The 26,771-nt window shown below is 38.3% G+C and overlaps 1 protein-coding gene across 3 annotated transcripts in view; it reads right to left on the reverse strand.

Annotated features, from left to right (window-relative positions):
- The window catches only part of MYZAP (myocardial zonula adherens protein), a 103,379-nt gene extending 97,658 nt beyond the window's left edge, over positions 1 to 5,721 (reverse strand). For 2 of the 3 annotated variants that reach the window (XM_074234579.1, XM_074234581.1), the window contains exon 1: positions 4,982 to 5,214. In XM_074234579.1, the coding sequence (XP_074090680.1) occupies positions 4,982 to 5,056 (75 nt within the window). In that variant the 5' untranslated portion in view covers positions 5,057 to 5,214. Of the gene's footprint in view, positions 1 to 4,981; positions 5,215 to 5,344 lie in introns of those variants that run through there. The other variant, XM_074234580.1, reaches the window with a different exon arrangement.
- Positions 5,722 to 26,771: the final 21,050 nt, after the last annotated feature.

The following is a 26,771-nucleotide window of genomic DNA, read 5'->3' on the forward strand; positions in this document are numbered from 1 at the left end:
AAGACAATTTTTCTAAACCATAGACTGAAGGTGTCTACTCTCTACTCCTGTTCAATGAGTTTCAATGGCTCTCTTTTCCCTCCATGATCAAATTCAAAATATTCTAGTTTTTAGAGCTCTTCATAACCTAGCCCCTTCCCACCTTCTTCCCTCCACCCACAATATAATTTGGTCAAACTGGTTTACTGACTGCTCCTCAAACACAACCCTCCATTCCAACTCTGTCTCTTATTCTGGCTGTCCCTCACATGTGGAACACTTTGCTCCTTCACTCCCCGCCCCCTTTAATTTGCTTGACTTCCTTCATCTCATCTCAAAACTGATCTGTACGAAGCCATTCCTGGTCCCCCCAGCTTCTAATTCCTTCCCTTCTCAGATTGCCTTCCTTTTGCTGTGAATTGTTTGTAAGTATCCAAAGTATTGACACATTCTCTCCTTTATTAGAATATAAGCTCTTTAAAGGTCTTCAGGTTGTAGCCCTACAACATAGCACAATGTCTTACACATAGTGAGACTTCAATAAATATTTGTTAACTGGCTGACTACCTCCACTCACTGGGAATAAAGAAGGATAGGCATCAATTTAGGCATAACCAACCATAGAGTAACCTTAATACTCTGGTGAATTCAAAGTCAAACTTCCTTAATAACTTCTAGAACTAAAGGTGACTCACATTGTTAAAGACATTTTCCTAAGATCTGTGAAGATAGCTTCAAGGTCTTGACTTTTTTTTAGCATTTCCTCTCTACTGCCTTGGCATTAAAGTATTTGTTGTATTTGTTGTACCAGGCTGTATCCTTAAAGGTGCACTAATACTACAAGAAAAATTAGTTGTTGCGGGCAGCTAGGTAGTGCAGTGGATAGAGCACCAACCCTGGAGTCTGAAGGACCTCAGACATTTAATAATTACCTAGCTGTGTGACCTTGAGAAAGTCACTTAACCTCATTGCCTTAAATAAAATTTTTTTAAAAAGAAAAATTAGTTGTTGGTCAGTAACTAATCTTGGAGCCTGGCTATCCTGAAGGTGACTGCCTCCTCAACCACTCTTTCAGGAAAGCCCTGATTCTCTAGTTTTCTCTTCTACAACTTATGTATTATGTATTAGCTCAAGTATTTTCCCTTCTATTCCAGTTCTGGAATCATGAATCATGATCAATAATTCAATACTACCATAGTTTGTAAATGGGTACCATCAAACTATACACTGATAAACCATATAATTTTCTAAACCAAAGCATCCCTCTCTTAGTCATTACTATCCTATGTTTAGGAAATAATATTTGTTTAAAAATGCTTTGCACAGTATATATAGTCTATATCTAGATATTTTATATATAGTATATTGGTATATAAGTACTTATTCTCTTCCCTCTTCCCCTTTAGATTATTTGCTCCCTGAGTCCAGGGACTACCTTTGCTTTCATATTTGTTTCTCTAGCATTTAACATAGTGCTTGGTAAATAGCAAATGGTGGATTCTTCCCATTCATTCATTCATTCATTTCTTCATTTCTTCTAAAGTCCTTTCAGTTCTAACTAAAATTCTGTAATTTCTATGGTTCTGAATATTTATTGGGAAAGTAAGGGAAATACCTTTCTGAACCCAATAGTGTAACTGACAGATCAGAAAATTATTTATAAAGTTAATCCAATTCTAAGACTATGAGTCTATGATCAGATTCAGGTTTGACTTAGGAAATTGATACAAAAGCAAGGAAGTGAAGGCTAACAAGGTTAATTCTCATTGTTTGCAGCAGAAACAGTAGTCCAATAGGAAGAAAATAGTGGAGGAGGGAGAGAGATGATGCCTAATTCTTTCACCCTGGGTTGAGAAAGAAAATAGCTAAGGAAGAAGACAGATGATGTCTAATTCTTTCGCCTTAGGTTGAGCTCTTCCCCCTCTTGTAAATCTCTCTTAGTAGTCAGTTAACAGCTAGCTGTCAAGACACCTGTGGCTATAAATAAGGCCTAGTGTTAGAGAGAAGATTCAGTCTCCTCCTGGAGAGACTGCTATACAACAGAATAGCAGAACATATTTAGTAGTAGTCAGGGACACTTAAGATTTCACAAATTCACAAAGTCTTTTTCTTGAGGAGAGAAATGCCTGCTTTACTTTAAGGGATCATCTTCATATTCTAAACTGCCCTTTAAAAGACAAAGGAATTTCAAAATATTTTATTTCCCTCTTCCCCTAAGGTTATCATTCAGGTTATTTTCTGGTCATGTTTTCTTTCCAAGTCTTTCTAATTTCTCTTCTTGCTGTTGCTGTAGATAAAACTATTTTTAACCTGCAACTGGTTTAGAGATAGACGTTTTTGTTTCACAATCTCAGCCGGTTGGCGTATGTCTATGCTTCTCACACCTCTGATTCTGGGCTGATAGAAATTACTCCTCATTTCTTTAGGCACAACTTCAGTTGAGAGGCAATTGCAGCTTCTAAGTGACAGTCATCAAACAAATGAAATCCTAATAATAACTCAGTCTGGATACATCATTTTCTGGTACCTGATTCAGAGAATTCAAAATTCCCATGCAGATGTTAGCAATCATTTATGTTTTGTTTGAGTTTTTTTCTATCAAAACATGGTGTCTTCCCTACCTCCCCTAGTCATGTTTCATGTACTACATTTGATAATCTGCTAGTTACATGCTATTGTCCCAATTTCACTTTTTTGTCCAATATCACAAAGGGAAGCAGTCAACACTGACAAAACTCCAAGTAAAGTTGTTTTTCTGGTATCTGGTCTATAGAGCTGAAAAACAAACAAAAAATATGTGTTGCCCTTAAAGTAAGCAAAATGTTCTCTTTATTCCACTTATCTATTCCAATACTCAATAAAATGATCGATAGTATCCTTTGGATACTATTGTGTCCTTTTCCCATTCAGAAATGCCATCCTTTCACACTGAGACATTTGAAATTCATAATTACAGCAATCAAGAGGGCTCTAATTCCCCCTTGGAAGAGGGAAAATTAACTGAAGAGTTCAGCTATCTTCTTTCCAGATTAAGGAACTGGTGAGTACAAAACAGGAAGTTCTATTCATTGGGAGAGTTGGAAACCACCTAAACTATATGATTCTAGGATAATCAAAGATAGGCCTGTTTGCTCTTTGACTGCAAGACAAGGTCTTTAAGGATGGTTCTGTCTTCCACACTAAGAACACTGATTACTGATGAAAGTGAGCTTTTGAGAAGTTGAGCAGCAGCTGGTCCCATTTCTATCTACCCATCATTTTGTGGGTAGACTAACCTTTGTAAAGTTTAATTCTTCCACTAACTTAATTAACAAAGACCTCTCCAAAGTAGAAGGCTCACGTATTTTTTGTAAATAGTCCATTATTATTACCAAAAGCCCTAATGACCCAAAATGAGACTCTAAATTTTGATGCTAAAAATTAGATAAAGTCCTTTTGCTTTATATGTCTAGTTAGATTTCAAAAACAAAAGGAAAAGTTAGTTAAGGTCTCTGCAAGTTCCCTATTCAACTCCACCCACCCACCCCCCCAAAAAGAAAGGTGCTAATTTGATAGTAATCCATTAGATTGTAAGCTCCTTGAGAGCAAGGACTGTCTTTTTCCTCTTTTTTGTATCCCCTACACTAACTTAGCACAGTATCTGAGGTATAGTTGACCTTTAATAAATATTTACTGAATGATAGGGATAATCTAAAAATGTGGCCAATGATGGACTCTACTATGAATGTATGCACACATAAATGGGCACATATATTAAAATGAGATTTAAAAATCATTAGTTAACTTTTTTTGGTCTTGACCAAAGCTAACGATTAAGATTATCACTAAATCTTAAAGGCACTCTAATTTCTAAATCAATTTCTCTAAAATAGTGCAAAATTCTCAGGAAAATAGAAAATACCCAATTTTAAAAATAATAGTGGCTGCCACTTATGTGATACTTTAGGAATCTGATTTACCTACATTATTTCAAGATACATAAAACAGGGATCCTGGGGCAACTAGGTGGTACAATGGTTAGCGCACCGGCCCTGGAGTCAGGAGTACCTGAGTTCAAATCCGACCTCAGACACTTAATAATTCCCTAGCTGTGTGGTCTTGGGCAAGCCACTTAACCCCATTGCCTTGCAAAAAATCTTTAAAAAAAAACAGGGATCCTGAGTATACAACAGGGAGGTGGTACCTAAGGCTCAGAGATATAAGAATTCACATAGTATCACTGGGTTTTTTAAGTAACTCAGAAGGAAAAAAACGGTGACTGCCACTAATGAAGAGGAAATAGAGTCAGCTGGCACTCAGATGCGTTTTTTTTCTCTGTTTTGTTAAGCACTGTATGAAGGAATTATTTTAAAATAAGGTCCATGGATACACAGAAGGCACCTTTTCCCCTTCTCTACATCTCCTTTTTTTTTTTTTTTTTTTTTAGGTTTTTGCAAGGCAATGGGGGTTAAGTGGCTTGCCCAAGACCACACAGCTAGGGAATTATTAAGTGTCTGAGGTCGGATTTGAACTCAGGTACTCCTGATTCCAGGGTCGGTACTCTATCCACTGCGCCACCTAGCTGCCCCTACATCTCCCTTTTTAAAGGCAACTTTAGAAAAAAAATTATTAAAGGTCACCTAACACTACAACAAAAACATACTGTTCAATCTATATTCAAAATACTGTTCAATCGCTTTAGCCAGAAAAAGTGATTTTAAAATGGCTCCTTAACCAGATGCCATCCATCCCCATGTCCTAGTTGAGGAGGGGCATGGTGGGCAGGGAGAGGAAGGGTGAGCGAGAGAAGAATCAGTGGGCACCGTGCTAAATGCCAGGGGCTCTTTCTTTCTTCTCTGGGTGGCTTGCGGGGTGGAGAGCAGGTGGCTTGTGAAGGGGCTGCGCTTGACCGGCAGGGGTCTGGGACAGGAGGCTGGCAGAAACTCCAAGGCGCCCCTGGCCCCCGCCTGGCACAGGGGCTTCCCAGGCCAGGGGCAGGCTCCCTCCGCCCGCCGCTACTCACCCTCTTGCCCGGACTCCCGGAGGAGGCAGCCCCGCTGCCCGAGAGCAGGGTGACGGCGGAGCCGGAGCGCAGCATCCTCCAGCCGGGCCGTGGGCGCCCAGAGCCGGGGCGAAGGCGCAGGGGCTTTCGGATCGAATGGGGCTCCCGGGCCCAGGCTGGCAGGCTGTCCGCCCGTCTGTCCGCCCGCCAGCCCTCCTCTCGCGTCCTCTTGCCTCCTCCCTTGGCCCTCGTCACCGTTCCCGCTCCTCCTCTCCTCCCGCGACCCGCCCGGGCCGAGGGAACGCCCCGACTAGCCCCCTGCCCACCCCCCGGGGCCCGGGTGGCCCAGTGGCAAAGTGGGCGGGGAGGCGGGAGGGAGCGCACCTCGGGGCGGAAGAAGCGAACTCCCAGCTCGTCCGACCTGTCCGGCAGCATTTCTCCTTGGCTCTGACCATCATCAGGCTCTGCTTGGGGAAGGGAAGGCTGAGCCCCGTCCTCCAGGCCCGAGCAAGGGACTCGTCCTGCCCTCCTGACACCAAAGACAACCAGGGAGCTCTCTGCGAGACCCTCTCTAGCACGACGTTAAGCCATTCAAAACAAAATTGCTGTGCTCCTGTGGTGCTCAAAACACAGTTCTAGGGACTGAGAAAAACTGGGAATTTAGATAATCTACAACCAGCCCCCCGGACTAATAGTAAGAGAATAACACGCGAAAATAAAAAACAAAAGAGCTCTATGAAATGGGAAGATGTCTTCCTAACTCATTGCCCCATGATATTGTGGAGGAGATAGACATGGGATCTGAATGGTGTCTTCTTGATGTCTCCAGATGTGTTTTTTGTGAGGGTGGGACACACAGGTCCTTCCACCTGGGTCTCATTTTCCCCACCCATCAAAATGGGGTCAGATTATTAGTAAACGATTCTATTGGTTAATTGATATCTACCAAGATAGCTATCATGAAAGAGGTTAATGATTATTGTCTTGAAGTCTGGGCAGCTGTTCCAAAGAGGAAGGAAGTGGGTTGTGTCCCAGACAAAGACAAAATAAACTGGCATCTATTGTTTGTTTACATTTTGGTGACCACGGGAGTCTCTCAAATGTTTTGGGAAAGATAAAGGAGGCAATAGATCATTATTTTATCTTGAGGTCCCATTTGGTCATTTCAATGTAATAGGTTTGTGTGCTCCCTCCCAAAGCCTCAAATATAAAAACCTTTTCTACAAATTCCAGATCTCAAGAATAAAATCCAGAACACTTGCTGCTGAAAAAGATGTCCCAAATAATCTCACTCAGAGCACTGTGCCAGCCTATGTGACAAGAGCCCCAGGGCTCATGCTGCCTGGTAAGACTGTAGGGAATGAAGGTCTTTGGGCTGTTTGATTACTTAGTCAACTCCCAAAGTATTATGATGCCTCTCTGGGTTATGTCACTGTTCCTGCCAGGCCAACACTGGAAAGCATATTTAGAAATATTGGAGGAAGTCCAAGGAAGAGAAGAATGGGGAACAAACAGGAAAGTGGAAAGGGGGTGGAGAGGAGAGAGAGGAAGCACATGGAGCTGGGAAAAAGAAAACAATAGAATATGCTACTGAGCTGAGAAGAAAACAGAAACTGAATAATTTGTTTCAGCCACACACTTTTAAGAATAAATCCTAGAAGTGAAGAAGTGGGTTGGAATATATCTTTAAGAATAACCAAAGAACCAAAGTAAAGAGGTTTTTTAGTCCAACTGCCTCAATTTACAGAAGAGGAAACTGAGACCCGGAGAGATTGAATGCAGATCAGTAGTTATTGACAGAGCCAGAAATTGAAACAATCTAGACTAATGGTAATCTAGATGTACTATTACTAATAGGTGAATGAATGTAAATAGAAAGATAAAGAACATTGGTCTTTTGTAATATGAATATATATATATATATATATATATATATTTGTAATTTATGAAAAACATTTGAAATCCAACAAAATGAGAAGATTCTGGGTTCCAGGTCCTATGTGTGTATTTTTGCCTCTTCACAGAGAAGGCATTTAATAAGGTTTGTTTAAATGGCAGCCTGTTAGAGTAAAATAAAATAGAAACAACCTAGATTTATCATCAGTCTCTACCACTCCAGATTTAGCCATCCTACAGCTGAATACCTCCTTTCCTCTCCATTTTCAGTTTCCTTTTTAGTATGTTGTCTTCCCATTAACCAAACTTAACCTCCTTGATGGGAAGGAACTGTCTTTTTAATTTTATTTTAACACAGTTGCTTACAACATATCAAATGCCAGTAGTTTAGTTAGATAGATAGCAGGATCTTCATGGAGAATATTGGAATTGACTAGATCTTAAAGAATGTATAGGTTTTGCACTGAGTAGAGGCCATATTTAAACTATCTCTAGAAGTAAAAGAATCCCATTATTTTTAAAACTGTTCACTAAAAAGATACCGTGACCTTCTTCTGTCACCCAGAAAAGCAGAGAAATTTGAAGAGACTTTAAGAAACATTTTGTTGAATCTCCTCAAAAATTCAAGACCAATTCAAGTTAAATGACTTTCCTTTGGTATAATTATATCAAAAAATAGAGACAAAGTAAAGACTAGAACTCAATTCACCAGATTTTCAATCTGTCACTCCATCCATTAAGACTGTTTTATAATTTCAACTAGAATCAGTTTCCATATTCTGTAGCTTCCATATTCTGTAACATTTCCTATTCATCAAGGGGGCTTTCTGTTGCCTAGCTAGTTTTTAAAACCTTATTCCAGAGTTCTCCATCATGGAACTGCACCTTTAAACACTTTCCTTCCACCTTGTGTAGCATCTTGGTTGAGAGCCTTTTGTTCATGGTTACCTCTTCTCTGAACAGGGGTGAGAAGGGAGCAAGGTGTGAAAGAGAGTTGACTTGAAGATGAACAATAGGGAAGAAAAGGAAAAGTCACCAGAGTTCTCTTGGCTGACAGAGAATTGTCTTAGCTTCCATCTTGAACTGCCAATGCTGATAGAATCATATGTACACATGAGACATAAATTCTTCATTATATCCATCTTAAATTCCTCTGCTTTTGCTTAAACCCAAGAAAAGACCCAGAGGCAAATCAGTGACAACCTCCTCCCTAGCCAAACAAGTAACTAAGAGCTTTTTATTTGGTACTGATGGGTAGAGAGGGAGTTTACTGGCTCTAAGCAAAATACTTTCATATTAATATTCAAGTACATTCTTGAATTGCTGACTGCCTTTCAGGCTTCTCTTTTCAATACTAAGTAATTTCAAATTCTTTAACTTTTCCCAACAGGCTTTTATTGCTAATCCCTTAATCATTTTTTTTTAATTTTGGGGGGAGAGAGTTAAGCAGGGTTAAGTGACTTATTTGTTAGTAAGTGTCTAAGATTGGATTTGAACTGGTCTTCCTGACTTCAGAGCAGGTGTTCTAATCCAATGTGCCAACTAGCTATCCCTATTTTTGCCATTTTTAACTGAACCCGTCCAAATCCTTGTGACCCTCTTTTGTTCGGAAACCCAGAAATGCTGTAGTGAGTTTCTAGGAAAGAACTAAATATAACATCAATTCTTTGTCTACACACACACACACACACACACACACACACACACACACACACACACACACGACTGCCTAGATGATCCAGTTCATAGAGTGCTGGGCCTGCAATCAAGATATGAGTTCAAATCCAGACTCAAACATTTGCTACTGTGTGACCCTCTTTGCTTCAGTTCCTTCTCTGTAAAGTGAGCTGGAGAAAGAAATGGCAAACCACTCCAGTATCTTTGCCAAGGAAACCCCATGGACAGTAGGGTTCACAGAGCCTCAAAGAGTCAGACACAACAGAACAGCAATAACAGCACACACAGGTTCTTCATAGTGTTTTGTTTGTAGTTCTCTGATACTCTTATGTTCTATTTTTAAATAGTATTTTATAATATGCTTGTATCATACATAATTTTAATAATATATTACAATATACTTTTCCCATAATATATTAGCTCCATTGCTAGATTGTAAACTTGTCTTTTTATTTCTGAAACAAATGCACAGATTTAAGGTTGGGAACAAATAAACTAGCAATGACCATTTCTGCATTTTGTCACCTCTTTTCTGATATCATTAAAGCTTCTCTTGTCCTATCAGCTGGGAACTGGAACATTTGTCCCAAAGTCCTGCTACATTCATCTCTCCTGAACACCAGGAAAAGAATAACCATTTGCAACAGGACAGAGGAAACATTTTCAGCACTTTGACAAGGCTATTGAATTACATAGACAGCTTTTTTTTAAAAAAAAAAAAAAGTGCAACAAGAAACACTGTACATTCAGAAGGAGTTGAAGAAGCAGAGAACATGACCCAAAGATAAGGAAAGCAGGTTGAAAGTAACCAAATACCCTCAGCTAACCCAGTGAGAGCTACAGTATTACCCAAATCTGTCTAGACATACAGAGTGGAACTTGGCTAAACTACACTGGTGAGTGCAAGACCCACTGAAAATAATACAGGTTCCTGCATCAGTTAAGATTGTGAACAAATGGGCAACAGCAAGGAATATTGCATGAAAGATCTACTTTCTTACTGAAGAATCCTTTAAGTTGAAGATGGAGTGACTATACAATCCTCATTTGAGAACCCCATGTGAGTCCAACAAGGTGAAAGGGGGGGAATGAATAGGATCAAAGATTTAGAGCTGGTAGATACCTCAGAGACCATCAAGTTCAACCCCCTTTATAACATTTATTTATATCTCATTCTATCATCACAAAACCCTGAGAAATAGATGTTGTCCCCCATTTCTCAGTTGAAGAAACTGAGACTGAGAGAGGTTAAATGACTTACCCAGAACCATAGAGGTAGGATTTAAATTCTGGCCTTCCTATATCTAAGTTCTAAGACCTAAGTCCTGAACCAGCTCCACATCTTTACAAATGGGGAAAGACAGAGAGAGTTTGTTTTCTCAGAGTCACATAGCCTTTAAGTGTCTGGTCCTGGAACATGAACCAGGGTCTTTACATAAAATCTGGTTTGATAAGGAAAGAGATCAGTATATGCCATTTTCATCAGCGATAATTTTATATTTTACATGCATAGAAGGAAATTGAATTTTTTCCTGATAGAGGTCTCAGCAGTTGCTTGATTTTGAAAAGGAAGCAGGTAAAACACTACCTAAAAAGGTAGGGAGTAAATTGGGTGGGAAATGTAAAGGATCTAGGAGACTTCCTGTGAAACACAATATTAAAACATCTCATTGTGCAATATATGGTATGACCTTTACTGATTAATATGTGAGATTTATTCTAAAAACTATTTAATTCATGTCTGGCCAGTTAATCTTGTTTTGACAAAATTAAGCTACCAGTAATATATTTGTTTGCTTCTAAACTCAAGACATTGAAATAAGCCTGAATAGAGAAGGGGCGGGGAGAAGAACTGTTTACAAATTTTGCTTTTTACAAATGGTAAAAATTCAGAAAGATGATATAGTAGCCCACTGATTTAATCTTCTTGCAATAAACTGTGTTCTAGATTCATCCCATTCTCACTGCCTGGCACCACCTCCCTTTTTCTAGAATCTTCTAGGCCTAGAACCTTATACCATGCTAGATAGAAGCTTCAAGAATAATGCAATCTTGTCAATTGGCACTTACCTGTAGCATTGGAGGTGGAAAGCTAATCAGATGCCCCACCAGAGACCTTGCCCCTCCCTATTAAACTCCTGGCTTTCACATAGCTGAATTGTACTATTCACAGAGTGATGATAGATGAAGGCATCCCACCTGTGGAACTGGGAGGAGTAAAAACAGTCTGGCATTACCTACCTACGCCAAGTTCAGAGAGTGGCTTCTTGCAAGATCATGGTAGACTCCACCACCCTTCCTCCCCCTCCTAGAGTTCAATGTTCATTGCATCTGGAAACATAACAAGATCTCTGGTTGCATCTCTGCCCTGATTTAGAGGGGTTGGCTATTACCTGAATATCGGGTGGCAGATGCCATCCTAGTTTGTACATTTTAGCCCTAGGCCTGGGAGTCAACTGCTAACCCACTGTCCCTCATTTGTTGCCCCTGCTTCTATTCTACTCTTGAATAAAATCCCTTATAATTCCATTGTATAGCTTTATTTTTGTTGTTCAGTCATGTCTGATTCTTTGTGACCTCATTTGGGGTTTTGTTGGCAAAGCTGAAATAGTTTACCATTTCCTTCTCTAGCTCATTTTACAGATGGGCAACCTGAGTCAGTGACTTGTCCAAGATCAGACAGATTTTAAATGTCTGAGGTCAAATTTGAACTCGGTTCTTCCTGACTCTAGGTCCAGCACTCTTTCCACTGTGCCACCTAGCTTTTTTGGTGCCTTCCTCCCCCCCAAAAATGATATACTTCTCCCTGTGTCAAGACAAAAGGGACACAGGATTTTGTCTCTTTTCCGTTTCAATGGCAATAGTTTATAATTAGATTTTTAAAAGAAAAGAAAACTATCTGCAACAATAGTACTCACAATATCAGAACAGAACTCTGAAATCATGTTAGCAAAAACCATTAATCATCTTAGCTACTATCTTTTATCATTCATTCAAATAGACAAACTCACAGTTATATAGTAAAACATCTCATATTCTTCCTGACATCTACCTTATTTTTCTGATGTAATTTTTTTTTAGAAGACAGAGGACATCTTTAAATTATTTTTTCTGGAACTGTAAATTGGTATCGGGGATTGCCAATGAATAAACTCCTACTACCAAAACAGAAAAGCAATTTACAGTCTCAGAAAGTTTAATAATGAGGTCATTGAGATGTCAAGTTAACTTGCCAGAGATCCTGCAGCTAGTATGCATGAAAGGCAGGATTTGAACCAAGGTTACCCTTCCATTGGGACTAATGTTTCTTTTTACACTGTGCCAGACTATCTCATAGATATACTATCATATCCAGATAAAAAAGTTACATCAGGAACCATTGTGAAACAGTATTTGAATGAAGTAGAGGTCTGCAAGGAAAGATCTCTTCGAATTCAAAAATAGAAATATGACAGGACCTAGCATTAATCAGAGATGTATGAAAGTAGAAAGATAGATTGGCACTGTGGGGGGAAAAAAAAAAACACTGCATCTGAAATCAGTAACCTGAGTGACCTTGGACAAATCATTTAATCTCTTTGACCTCAATTTTGACCTACCAAATAATATTAATAAATGTGTTATATTAACATAATATATGATATATCATATATTGGTATTATATAACAATAACTAGCATTAACCTAGCAATTTAAGGTTTATAAAGTGCTTTATAAAAATAATCAGGGACGGCTAGGTGGCATAGTGGATAAAGCACCGGCCCTGGAGTCAGGAGTACCTGGGTTCAAATCCAGTCTCAGACACGTAATAATTACCTAGCTGTATGGCCTTGGGCAAGCCACTTAACCCCATTTGCCTTGCAAAAAAAACCTAAAAAAAAATCTAATTTGATTATTTGATAATTGATCACATAAAGCTCCATCCTACAATTCTATTATCTTTCCTACATATTATTGTACCTAGTACATAATTTTATGGACAGCTAGGTGGTACAGTGAATAGGGCTCTGGGCTTGGAGTTAGTAAGACTCATTTCCCTGAGTTCAAATCTAACCTCAGGCACTTAACTATGTGAGGTTAAGTCAGTTAAATCTTATTTGTCTTCAATTTTCTTATCTATAAAATAAGCTGGAGAAGAAAATGGCAAACCATTCCAATATCTTTTCCAAGAAAACTCCAAATAGGGTCATGAAGAGTTGGATATGATTGAAAATTGACTGAACAGCAACAACAAATTATTGACTGACAAATGAAGCCCGGTCCTTTGAAAATTCACAATATGCTTTATGTGCCATATATCTAACCTTCATGAGACTGCTTCTACAAATGCAGGATGGAGGAGACTTTCCCCTCCTCAATAAAAAGCATGTACAGGCATTCTATGATTTTTTTTTGCTATCAAGTTATTTTATTGTGATAAAAAGCCCTTTAACTGGCTCCTGAGTATGAACAGTGTTCATACAATAGGCTAAAACTAATGAAATCTTATTCCCAGTTAAGTTTTGAGTGAGGAAGTAGAAGAAATGCTATAAGCCTTCTGCTGCCCAGACCAGTCTGTATCTATGAATACATCATATCTCTGTTTCTTGTCTGTTGTTATTCATTCTTGATCTTAGATGAATAAATACTAATGATGGACAAACCTAGTTGAGACTTCATGAGTTTTGAAAGATCACTAGAACCACCAGAGGCCTACCTCTGGAATCCAAAGCAGAATCTGCCAAGAGCTAGAGCCAAGCAAAGAATCTAGAGAGGAGTCTAGGAAGCAGAGGGGTACCTGCTTAATCTACTCAATAGTGAATTAACCTAGGAACCATGTTCTGCAATCAAGGAAGCTATTCATCCATCAGCTATACCACTGTAGAAGGAATGCTTGTAACAACCACTTTAAGTTTCCCTAGGGAATAAGGTATTGGAAAAGAATGGGCTTATAATTGGAGCAGATTGTTTTTTTGGTCCTTGTTTCATCTTTACATTAAATAATCCTTTGTGAAAAAGACTAATTGAAGTTAAAATAGTTATTTTATCCATATTAAGGGGTTATCTAGTCAGATAATATTGTGAAGACATAACTGAATGAATGATACTGGGGGAACCTAACAGAGGAAGGTTCAAGAGCAGTAGTATTTGAATGATCTCAGATCCTTCAGGTTTAACCTTATAACCCTGAAAATAACAGCCAGTGAAGTGGGAATTAGGAGAGAGAACCCATAGCCTATACCCTACAATAGTAATGTAGTGAACAAACTGAAAAATCTGCTCTCTGTTGATAAGTAATAGACTAGGATCTGGAAACTTTGAAATTATTTGAATTTTATTCATTTTTGAATGTTGAAAACTATTTTTGCATGTAATTGGAAAAATTTTTTTCCTAGTTTTTTTTGGCAAGGCAAAAGGGTTAAGTGACTTGCCCAAGGTCACACAGCTAGGTAATAATTATGTGTCTGAGACCAGATTTAAACTCAAGGCCTCCTGACTCCAGGGCTGGTTCTCTCTCCACTGTGCCACCTCGCTGCTCAGAAAAATTTTTTTAAAAATTTTAAGTTATTCATTTTTTATTCAACTGGGCATCATCATTCTTTAATACTATTCTGAAACATCATTAGAAAAATACTGCTTGCCAGGGAAGAGTTATGATCTACCAAGATACCTGCCTTGTCCACTATCTACTAAAGTAGAAACTCTGTTGGACTGTAATTTAGAGGAAGAGGGAGGCATTTGCCCTGGGTCTGGGCCCCCAAAGCAGGTATAAATGTAACTCTGAGAGATGACCTCCCTGGGTTAGCTTCTGGAGTTGTGTCATGGAAAATTATCTTCCTACTCCTTCAGTATTTGTCTCTCACCATCATCCATCTATACTGATTAGCTTGTTCATATCTAATAACAATTCACCTCTCCTTTGTATACTGCTTCAAGGTTTTACAAAATATATTCTTCACAAGTCTACAAGGTAACAAAGCAAAGACCCAAGAGCTGAGTTCAAATCCTAATTCCGCCACTTGGCAAGACAATTTCTCTCTCTAGTTCTCAATTGCTTCATCTGTAAAAATGAAGATTGATTTAAAATCCTTCTAAAGTGGCTTCTAGATTTGGATCTATGTTCTTTATCTTCATTGTTGTGGCTGAAGAAATCAAGACTCAAAGAGGTTGTGCTTTTCCCAAGACAATTTAGAGTCAAGATTTGAACCTAGATCTCCTGATTCCAAGTCTCCTTTATTGGACATCATGAAATTTATCATGGAGTGCTATGAATCTAAATTCATCTAAATGAATTCAATACAATGTTTTTCTTCATTGAGCCTAAGGAAACATGATTTCATGAATATGGGCATTCCTCTCCCAAAAGCCTCAGTAGATCATCATGACTTGCTATGACACACAAACAAATCATGACCTGTCAGCTGCCACAGAGCTCACCCATGAAGTCCTTCCAACCCAAGATTTCCCAGTTATAGGAGTTAGAGTTGGAAGGGACCTTGGAAACCCTCTGTTCTAATGCTCTCATTTAATAGAAGAATTTGAGAGAGATGAAGTGAATGACCGAGGTCTTGAAAGTAGTGTGCAGTAGAGTCTTTATTTGAATCAAAATGATGGTCTTTGGACTCCAAAGGCAGCTGGGTTTCATAATGATAAAAGTGCTGGAGACTTATGTTCCTTCTCAGTTCAAATCTGGCCTCAGATATTTACTGGACAAGTCATTTAACTCTGTTTGCCTCAGTTTCCTCAAGTGTAAAATGAGCTAGAAAAGGAACTGTCAAATCTCTCCAGGAACTTTGCCAAGAAAATCTCAAATGGGATCACAAAGAGTTGGACATGACTGAAAGGAGGGAACAACAACTTTGGACTCCAAAGCCAATATTTTTCCTATTTTACCACAGATGTTTCTTATTTTCATTCTTTTATTGGAAAGTCATATTTCCTCTAAACATTTAAAGCTTACTGCCTTTTAAAAAGTGATTTGATTGTATCATCAATTGGCATAATAGAAAACATAGCACCTGGCACAATGTTTTTGAATGCAGTAGGCACTTAATAAATGTTTATTGAAATCAATTGAACTGAAAGGACATTGAAAGTAGAAATCTGAAAATATAGAAGAGGCAAGGGCTTCTTAACAATCTTGTTCTTGTTTTCCGTAATTTACCAAAGAAAGCTCATAATACCATTCTATGTTGTTCTTATGCTGAATTTGAACTCAAGAAAATGTCTTCCTAATTCAGATCTGGCGCTATCCACAGTGCCACCTAGTTGCAGTTGTTTGGGGAGCCGATGATATAATGTGGGATAAGTGTATGATGCTATTCTCATACATTTTTTTTCCTATGAGAAAAGCTACATTATCAACACAGGGTTTTAAAACATAGAAATTCAACTTGTCAGCAATGAGCTTAAAATAAAATTCTTAGTTCATATTCCTGTGAACATGCTTCTACTATAATGCTAATCTAGAACATATAGAGTTAGACAAAACAAGAACAAAATGCCTTTTTTTTCAGACTTGAAGCCAAACATACTTTCCTATAATAAGAAAGCGATAGGAGTTTTTTTTTGGTCTTTTTTTTTTAAGTAATGGATTGAGTCATCCATTATCACAGGCTAGAGTTCAGGAGTCAGAACATAGTATTTGTCATTATAAATATTTTGCATCATAAGTGAAACAAGGGTTGGGTTACCTGGTAACTCTTTACCCACATAAGGGAGGGACTCATACCAAGCAATCAAAGTAATTAAAATAAGCAAAGCAGCAGAAGATTGTAGATCTGTAGAAGACTATAGAAGTCTTCAAAAAGGATTCACTTATCATTGAACAGATGGAGGGAGCAGGTGGTTTGCTTCCTAGTTGTGATTTCTATGGCTCCAAGTATTTACCTCTAGAGTCAAATCTCAGGATTTGAACTTATACAGAGAAAATCATGTTGCTACAGGACTTTTGCATGTCTTGAAATGCAGGAATGATGTAAGCAAGGTAAATTTAGGTTAAACCAATGTGACTATATTATTATTATGGAAGGCCCCTGAGAAAAGAAGATGATGGTCTTATTATTTGTTTATCTTTATTCCATATCATCCTGAAATATAGTTATAGAATGGAATGTATAATGGTCTTTGGGGTAGAAGACCTTTCCAACTCTAATATTTATTCATTATATTCTTCTGGACAGGTCACTGAATCTGAATTCCCTCATTTATAAAATGAGAATAATAGTAAGATTGATACTACCTATTTTGAGAAAATCATTTTGTAAACATGAGATGCTCCATGAATATATTATTATTGTTGTTATTATTATTATTAATATTAATATATTCTGTTGGTTCCTTTTGTGATTCTTAATTTTTGGTAATGTGAATTTTGTGCTGTTTTTTGTTCCTATATTGAAAAATAATTTGAGAGCTATTATATCATGGGCAAACAAATGAAAAGCCCCTCACATCAACCCTATCATAGCTACCAGAATAAGTTGATAGTTATGTGACTTATTTTTAAGATACTTTGCTACATAACCCTGAACTTAAACTGTATTATATACTGCACACCCAAAATATTCCATACTTTTCAATCTCTATACCTTTGCTCAGGTCATTCCTTGGGACTGGAATGAATGCCACAAGTCTCCACCTGTTTAAATACCATATATTCATTTAGACCCAAGTTAAACATCACCTCCCACATGAAGAAGGCTTCTAGGACTCCCCCGGGAGGTAATTTTTTCCTGTTCTGAATTATCATAGCACCTTATTTTCACCTTTTTTTCTTCTTGTATAATTATTTTGAAAATATCTCCTCAATCCACGCATTCTGAGGTCAGGACTTAACCTCATTCATGTTTGTAATGTCCCTTCAAAAGTCTGGTACAATGCTCTGCACACAGTAGATACTCAACAGATATGGGTACTAAATGAATTCTTGTTGAATTGAAATGCTAAATTAAGCAAAGAGGAGGCTGAGATTGTTTGGGCAGTATTTATATCTGTGGTTAAAATCTCTCAGAAAGGGTAGACTAATTCAATTCAACAAAGGGGGTTGTTTTGTTTTTTCAACCTAGACTTTCTACCATGATTTGAGGAGGACCTTTGGGTCCCAACTAAATCATTTCATCTTTAAACCACTTCTTGGGTTAAACAACAAAAGCAAAGTCCTTGTCTCTAGAATAAAAGGGATCTAAGTATGCTCTATGTGAATTGGAATGGTGGTAGTGGATGAGATAGGTCACAAACCTTCTTCCTCTGGACCTTTAACAAAGATTAAGACCATAGGTTTAAATCTTGTCTAATCTTTTTAATAGTTGAGAAAATGGAGGTCCAAGTAACTGGTAGTAAATGGCAGTTTAGTTGTGAAGTAATTTGTAGCTTAGTATTTGAAGACCAAAAATCTTCTTCTAAATCCAGGACTCTCCACACAAGCTAGCACCATGATGAGACTTTTAAAAATTTAGATTTTCAGGGGGCGGCTAGGTAGCACAAAGGATAGAGCACCGGCCTTGGAGTCAGGAGTATCTGGGTTCAAATATGACCTCAGACACTTAGTAATTACCTAGCCGTGTGGCCTTGGGCAAGCCACTTAAACCCATTGCCTTGCAAAAAAAAAAAAAAAAAACAACCTAAAAAAAATTTAGATTTTCAGGGGTGGTTAGGTGGTGCAGTAGATAGAGTACTGGCCCTGGAGTCAGGAGTATCTGAGTTGAAATCCAGCCTCAGATACTTCATAATTACCTAGCTGTGTGGCCTTGGGCAAGCCACTTTACCCCATTTGCCTTGCAAAAAAAAAACCTAAAAAAAATTTATATTTTGTCAGAAGAAATCAAAGGTATCTACAATTACATGAGAAAAAATTCTCAAAATCACTAATGATTAGAGAAATGCAAATTAAAATTAAAACAACTCTGAAGTACCATCTCATATCTATCAAATTGGCTAATAAGACAAAAAAGGAAAATGATGGATATTGGAGGGGATGTGGGAAAACTGGGACACTGATGTTGGTGAAGTTGTCAAGTAATTCAACTTTTCTGGCTAACAATTTGGAACTGATGTATACTTTTTGACCAGCAGTACAAAGACTAAAATTGTACCCCAAAGAGCTCAAGGGGAAAGGATCTATAGTTACAAAGAATTTATATTAGTTTTTTTAGTGAGGGCAAAGAATTGGAAATTGAGGAGGATACCCATCAATTGGGTCCTGAACAAGTTGTGGTGTATGATTGTGATGGAATACTCTTATGCTATAAGAAATGATGACCAGGATGATTTCAGAGAAGTCTTGGAAGACTTAATATGAACTGATGCAAAGTAAAATGAACAGAACCAGAGCACTGTACATAGTAAAAGCAATATTGTATAATGATGAATTGTGAATGACTTAGCTATTCTGAACAATATAATAATCCAATACAATTCTTCAAGATTCATGATTTTTAAAATGCTATTCAGGAGCAGCTAGGTGGTACAGTGGATAGAGCACCAGTCCTGGAGTCAGGAGGACCTAAATTAAAATGCAGGCTCAGACACTAAATTACCTAGCTGTGTGACCTTGGGCAAGTCACTTAACCCCATTGCCTTGCAAAAAAAACAAACAAAAATGCTATTCACCTCCAGAGAAAGAACTATAGAAATCTGTATGTAGATTGAAGCATACTTTTTTATTTCTTTATTATTCTTTTTTTGTCTTTATTTTCATTTGCAACATGGCTAATGTGTAAATATGCTTAGATATGACTGTACAAATATAATATATTAAATTGTTTGCATTCTCAAGGAAGGAAAAGGAGAAGGAGTAAGGGAAAGAATATGAACCTGAAAATTTTTTTAAAAGTTAAAAATTTTTCTTTACATGTAATTTAGAAAAAATAAAATTTAAACTTAAATGTATATATTATGGGGTGGCTAGGTGGCGCAGTGGATAAAGCACCAGCCCTGGAGTCAGGAGTACCTGGGTTCAAATCTGGTCTCAGACACTTAATAATTACCTAGCTGTGTGGCCTTGGGCAAGCCACTTAACCCCATTTGCCTTGCAAAAACCTAAAAAAAAAATGTATATATTATACTATATATATATATATATATATATATGTTTCACTATAAGTGATTTTCCTTGTAATGCTACATGTTTTATTTTATGCATTTCAAAATATTATTGTGAGAAGGAGTCCATAAGCTTCACCAAACCATCAAAGCACACTAGACAGAAAGGGAATGGGAGAATGGAGGGGAGAGAAGACCTTAGAAGGGATACATATATTAAAAAAAATAAACTTTCCAATTTTGTCTGATTTGAGTTTCAAGACTTAGAATACTTAATTTATTATGACTGTCAGTTCTGTTGGCAACCATAGATACAGCACTTTCTAGAAAGACATTACAATTTTTATCTCTACAGTGTTTACTGTTTCTCCCCAGATCCTCAAAGTTTTTAATGAATAAGAAGGAAGATATATCATAAACACCAGGCACTTCCTTCCTGTCCAGTTAAGGTTTCAGGACAATGTATTTATCACTGTTTAATCATATGGACTGCCCCAACATGTGTTTTTAAAATCATAAAGTATCTTGCTTCAGAGCTAGCTGAAAGGTTCAACTAAGCCTGCATCCTGTCTCCAACAGGGGCCCAGAACGGATGCTCCTGTGATAGAGAACTTCCTAACCTTCTGTCCTCTCCCACCCCCACCTGCACCTGGACACACTCCCATCCATCCTACATAGAAGAAAATAATTTTCATAGGATCATAGATTTAGAGCTAGAATGTACCCAAGGCCAGTTATTCCACTCTCTCTCCTTTTATAGAGAAGAAACTGAAATCCAGAGCAAACTCCCCAAAATGAAACAGGTAAGAACAGAAACAGAATTGAAAAGCAAATCATCTGACTCCAAAGTCAGTACTCTTTCTACTAAACCCTGCTTCCTCTTATACAGACAGACACAGACTCTCCAGAAAAAAAGATACATTTGAATTAAAAATGTGTAGAGGTTTGCCATTTATTTTAACCTCTCAGTAAAACCTTAAACACACAACATTGTCGTCCAGAATTTTTTTAAATGATAACTTTCCTTTATGTAACCCCTGATCTAAAGCCCATTGATGTGGGACTCTCTTGGGAGAGATCAATGCCTTGCACTTGTGTGAGGTGTGATGGAGACATGACTTCCTAGAGTCTTTTCCTTTTCATACTTTGGGAGTGAGTGAGCATCTTCCATTTTGCTCTCTGCAAAGTAGAAGTGCCGATGGAAGGGACTCTTCCCATACCATGGAATTTGGGGACGGGGTTACCCAAAGGATTTCCCTTTAGCCTCTAAGTCCATCATTAAGCCATTTCACTTGGCTTCAGTTCTGTCCTTCAAAATTAAGAGGTTGAACAAGATTCTCTCTAAGACCCCCTAGATACTAAATTCAATGATCCTACTAACTTTTCCCCTTCCCTGTTATTTCCAACACTTTCTTAGATTGTCTAAAGTAATTTTCCCCCTTTTTTGGCTGCAACCAAATTTGAGAAAACAGACAATGGGAAGAAAACATTATAAGGAATTATGACGTTTTATAATAAGAGTACATAGCACTGATCCTCAATAAAGATGTAAATGAAATCAGATTAGATGTTATTTTTAAATTCTTGTCATTCACTGACTTCATTCTTTTAACCTTCTTCAAAGCCATACAGTCCCAGTCTTGTCTAAATAGATTTAAGTCCTTTCTCCCACGTTTTTAACCAAAGTAAATTCAAATTGCCAAGAAAGCTTGGATGATCAACTCCCTCATTTTAGAACCACTTTTTAGTCTTATCTCCAAATGCAGGATCTATGACATGACAATGGAATTTCTCTATATGGCCCTGAAAGATACCTTCAGGGCTAAGCTATGCAGACTCCTTAGCCTTCCAGGAATTTTCTATGGTTTCAGAACATTGGGGGAAGGAGGGTGAAAGGAAAGTGTAAGACTTTGGTGAAAGGTATTGACTTCATGGTTGAAGACCCAAGTTGTAATCCTATGTGGCAATAGTTAGAACCTTATTGACATATGGTATTCTGCATTGGTGTCAAATTTAAGATTATCTCTTTAGTCACATATTGCCTTGGGAAAGTAACATTATCTACATTATATTATTTGTATTGTTAAACATTTTCCAAATACATTTTAATCTGATTTCAGCAATACTCTGGAGTTTTGCAGTCTGGAGTTCAACATCTCTGATCTAGTAGAAAAAGCACTGAACTTGATGTCAGGAAGATTTGGTTCAAATTCCACCTCAGACCCATACTAGCTATATAACTCTGGGCAAGTCATTACTCTTCCTAATTTGTAAAGTGAGGATGTTGGATTTGGTAAACATTAGGAACCCTTCCCCTGAGTTCAAATCCAACTTCAGACTTCCCTTCACCCTGTTTGCCTCAGTTTTCTCATCAGTAAAATGAGCTGGAGGGAAAAAAGGCAAACCACTCCAATCTTTGACAAGAAAACTCCAAAAAGGGTTATGAACAGTCAGACATCACTGATCAATAACCACAAAAGCTCCCTTCTAGCTCTAAATCTACAGTCCCATGATACTTCACCTCTCTAGACCTCACTTTTTCAGCTGTAAAATGAGGTAGTTGAAGCAGATAATCTTTCATCTTCTAGATGAAATCTATGAAACCAAAAATCCTGCTTTTACCCTTTGTTTCCTGAATAGAGAAGCTACTTCATATTCTGATTCTAAAGATTCCTTTCCATGGATCTCAGAGTATTGTTTCTCTACTGGCCCACTTTCTCTCCACCAATTCCACTTTCTATCGTGGTTGATTTGTTGGAGTAAATTCATTAATTGGTTGCTAAGATAGGTTCTAAAGAATGTGAAACTGAACTCTGTTCTCTTATGTTTAGGCTAGAACCTTCTGAGCAGGAGTTAGAAATTTATTCGCTAGGGGCGAAAAATTGAGTGAGGAGTGGGGTAGTAGAAGAAGGAAGCAGTGATAATGGGGTGGGAGTTGAGGGGAGCAAAATAACGGCACTGAGGACAGGCCAACAGGACATAATTTCAGAAGGGAGAAGGTCGCTCTCTCCCTAGAGAGTTCAGTCTTTAACTTGCAAAGAGAAAGGAAGGCCCAAACCCCAGGAGAGGGACACTACTGCAGTTGGATCTTAAAAATAACACTTAGGGCTGATTGAGGGAATGAAATCATATTATACACAGACAAGCAGAGGACTGTGCATAAGACACAAAGCACATGAATACTGGTCTTCATGCAAAGTGCAGAGGGAAAGAAGCAAGTCCTTTCTACCTACTGATGTAAACAACCAGGAATGAAGAGCTGGTGGTCCCCATGAGCACACACACACACACACACACACACACACACACACACACACACAGAGTTCTGTGTAACTGGACCTAGCTCTCTATCATTTTCTGGAGCCACTCCCTGTAAAAGTCACAAGTAGGTTAACTTCTCTTGCTGCATTTCAAATACCTTCAATTCTTCTTAGATATTTTACTGAGGCCCTGTTTCCTTTCCAAAGGACTTCTTTAACTGGCACATGATTTGCCAAGCTAATATTCTTGAGACCTATCTTTCAATCACACCCTTCTCTGGGCTCAGGTCACAAGCTCCACCCATTTCCACCCATAAACTAACACCCAGGTTAGTTTGGTTTTAATGGTTCATTTCTCAGATGCTCCCACTCACTACAGTGGCCTCCCAAAGTCTTATCACTATAATCTTAACAATGGAAAAAAAATACCTTTAGGAGGTCACATGGCCAGCATAATGTAAGAGCAATTATTTAGCCCAACCCTCCCAAGTTAACCACCATTTAAAAGGGGCAGAAATGGGCTAAGTCGAGTAACTAAAGCTGCAACAACAAGATAAGAAAACAAAAACACTACACAAGGTAAAAAAGCCTTACATAACAACATCAGAGACCTAAGCCATTTAAAGCTCTCACTGGGTCTAGGTACGGCCAGCACAAACAAGGTAGCAGGCTTATGTTTCAGGGTCTAGCTATGGTGGCTCTGTTTGGTTCACCTAGCAAAGATAAGTAATCTGAACTATAGAAGAAGTTGACAACATTGACTTTGTCCAGTCATGTGAAGAAAAGGGAATGCAGTTTCGATGATGGAAAGAAGGAGGAATGGACTAACCAAATATGTGCCACGTTGCATGTCTTTTAGGGGAAGACACAGCACTGCACAACTGGCTAAAGGGGAAAAGTTTCTGCCCCAAGTGAAAGAAACCCTAGCTATAGCTCTGCAGGTGCTACCCTAGCGAAAGGCAGACCACATCACTTCCTCCCACATCTTGTTGTTGTGGTTCAATTGTTTCCACTAGGTCTGACACTTTGTAATCCTCTTTGAGGTTTTCTTAGCAAAGATTCTAGAGTAGTTTTGTCATTTTTCTTCTCTAGATAGTTTACAGATGAGGAAATTCAGGCAAACAGGGCTAAGGACTTGCCCAGAGTTGCATAGTGGGTAAGTTTCTGAGGCCAAATTTGAATTTAGGAAGATAAATCGTCTGATTTCAGACCCTGTACTCTATCCACTGAACCAGCAAGTTACCCTCATCTCTCTCCTATCCTGCTCAATTAACTCCAGTGGTTCCCTATTACCTCCAGGATCAAATATGTTCTTTTATTTGATAGTTAAATCTCTCCCATGCCCAAGCCCCTTCCTGCCTTCCCAGACTTTGTATAATTAATTTCCTTCCATGCACTCTGCAATTCAGCTACAATGTCTCATTAGCACTTCCTCAACTACAACATTTCCTCTATTTCCCATCTTTATGTCTTTGTACAAACTGTCCTCATGTTTGGAATACTCAGGTCCCTTACATCCACCCATTTTTGCTTAGTTTTCCTGGCCTTCAAGACGTAGTTTGAAGCCAACCTTTTCCATCCCCTCCAGATGATAGTGCCTTCAGCTGACATATTGCATGCCATCTACTCTACATGCATCTTGTATTTACATTCTGTGTGCCACCACCATCACCATTAGGATGTTAGGAACTTGAAAACAAAGATGTTTTAACCTAGAGCTTAGTAAAGTATCTGTTATATAATAAGCAATTAATAAATGCTTTTGAGGACAACTAGATGATGTAATATATAGAGAGCATCTTTAAATTTAAATTTAAATCTGGCCTCAAAGTTGTATGATTCTGGACAAGATATTTGACCCTGTTTGCCTCAGTTTCCTCTTCTATAAAATGAGCCGGAGAAGGAAATGACTACAATATCTTTTCCAGGAAAACCCCAAAATAGTGTCACAAAGGGTTAAATAACTGAAACAACTAAATAACATCAACAAAATACTTGTTGATTAATTATATAATGATGCCAAGCTTTATTTGAAATTTAGAACCTTCCTTCAGAAGAAACTTTAACAACCAACAACAATCAGGAAATTAGTCATGAAGAAAAGGTGAATCAGTCGCAAGAATTTCCAAAGAGTCTGAGTCACTCCATTCACCCCCTCTAAGAATATGAAAGTTGCTGATCACAAAGTCAGTGTAGTATGCCCTGAAGTCTAATGCATGAATTTTTAGGATCAGTATGATGTAGAAAAAATATTAGACAGAATATTATTATGCCAAATATTATTTTCTTCTGTGCTGGCCTCGCATATCCTGTGGTCATCTGATTTCCATCCCATTTTTATCTTGATAAATAGCTCCACTGTGAGCCACCTGGAAACTCATCCTAAAGGCTATTGGAAGAGGGGTACTGAGATGTAACCCTCTGAGATGGTGGAAATTATCTTAACCCCTTCCCCTAACTTCTCTCTTACTCCTTCCCCAGAATGTACACCTGCCCTACACCCCTGAATAAACCTTGACCTATTCCCCTACCAATGCATTATCACCTAGGATCAGCTCAATTGTAGTACTTTATAATTTTTCTTATTTTTCTTCTATGTTGCCTATCCTCTATAAGCTGCTGTTATCATCTCAGTTGCAAGCATGGCCTTGCAACTCCCACTTTTGTTTATGGTATTCTTTCTCTAGAATCCTTTCCCCTTGGTGGGTGCTGGTTGAGGTTAAAGACTCAGTTGCAAGCATCTTGCAATTGTTCCTAAGTTTTCTTCTTTATGGTGCTCCCCCTCTTTATGCCTCTAATTCCCAATGGCAACCACTGCTGCTGCTAATCATCTCAGGGTATCAGTCATTTCCAAATGCCTTTACTGCCTTTATTCTCTCTCTCTTTTAAATTCTGTTAACCACAGTAATATGTAATAGATTTTTCTTGGCCCAAAATACATTTTTGTTTGTTTGTTTAGTTTTTGCAAGGCAGTGGTGTTAAGTGGCTTGCCCAAGGCCACACAGCTAGGTAATTATTAAGTGTCTGAGACCAGATTTGGACTCAGGTACTCCTGACTCCAGGGCCAGTGCTCTATCCACTGTGCCACCTAGCTGCCCCTCCAAAATACTTTTGAACCAGAGTCAAGTCCTTTATGAATTAGTTCACATATTCTCAAACCTAAAACTAGACCTCACCCCACCATTTTTCCCTTCATCAAGTAGAGGTCATTAAGAAGCATCCTTCTCATTTGTAGAGCTGGTGTCATAGACTGTGTTGAAAGATTAGAGATGCTGTCAGGCCTCTCCTTGCATAGGTTATTCTAGTTGGAGACTCAATTGGTCCCATCATCTCAAAATCAAAGAGATGGAGGATACTCAGCCTTGGGGATCTGTGTAAGAGAAAATGCACACATCACAATCAGTCAATAAGAATTTATGGGTTGGGCACTGTGCCAAGAGCTGGAGATTGTTGTTGCTTTTTCTTTATTTTAGAAGATGACCATGACATTATGAAGGAGATATCATAATTTGCAAGTGAACTGGATTTATGTGTGGGAGGGCTTTGTAAAGTCACCAGACTCATTCTCTCCTCCTCTGGGTCAGAGGCAAGAGATAGATCAGGACAACTGGAGATGATCCAGGATGCAGAAGGAGGTCTTGGCCTTTTTTGAGCTAAGGTCTTTCCCAGATTTGTATTTTTGAAACAAAGTGATTAAATCTAGGCAAAAATAAGGCAAAGAATGACCTCTTTTACCTAGTCAAAAATTAAATTAAAATCAGTCTGAGAGGGGAAGATTCTCAGGGATTCTGGCCAAAACAGATACAATTGCTATTTATACTCACTAAGTTATCAGAATCCAAGTCAAGTTTGGGCTGGGACCCATGGGGATATGACTGGGGATTCAGAAGACTATCCTTTTCCACAACTAATGGGGGAAACAATAGCAAACAAGCCAAGTACAGGACAAGCAGGAAA

Source organism: Macrotis lagotis, chromosome 4, assembly GCF_037893015.1.
Source record: "Macrotis lagotis isolate mMagLag1 chromosome 4, bilby.v1.9.chrom.fasta, whole genome shotgun sequence".
NCBI classification, from domain to species: domain Eukaryota; kingdom Metazoa; phylum Chordata; class Mammalia; order Peramelemorphia; family Peramelidae; genus Macrotis; species Macrotis lagotis.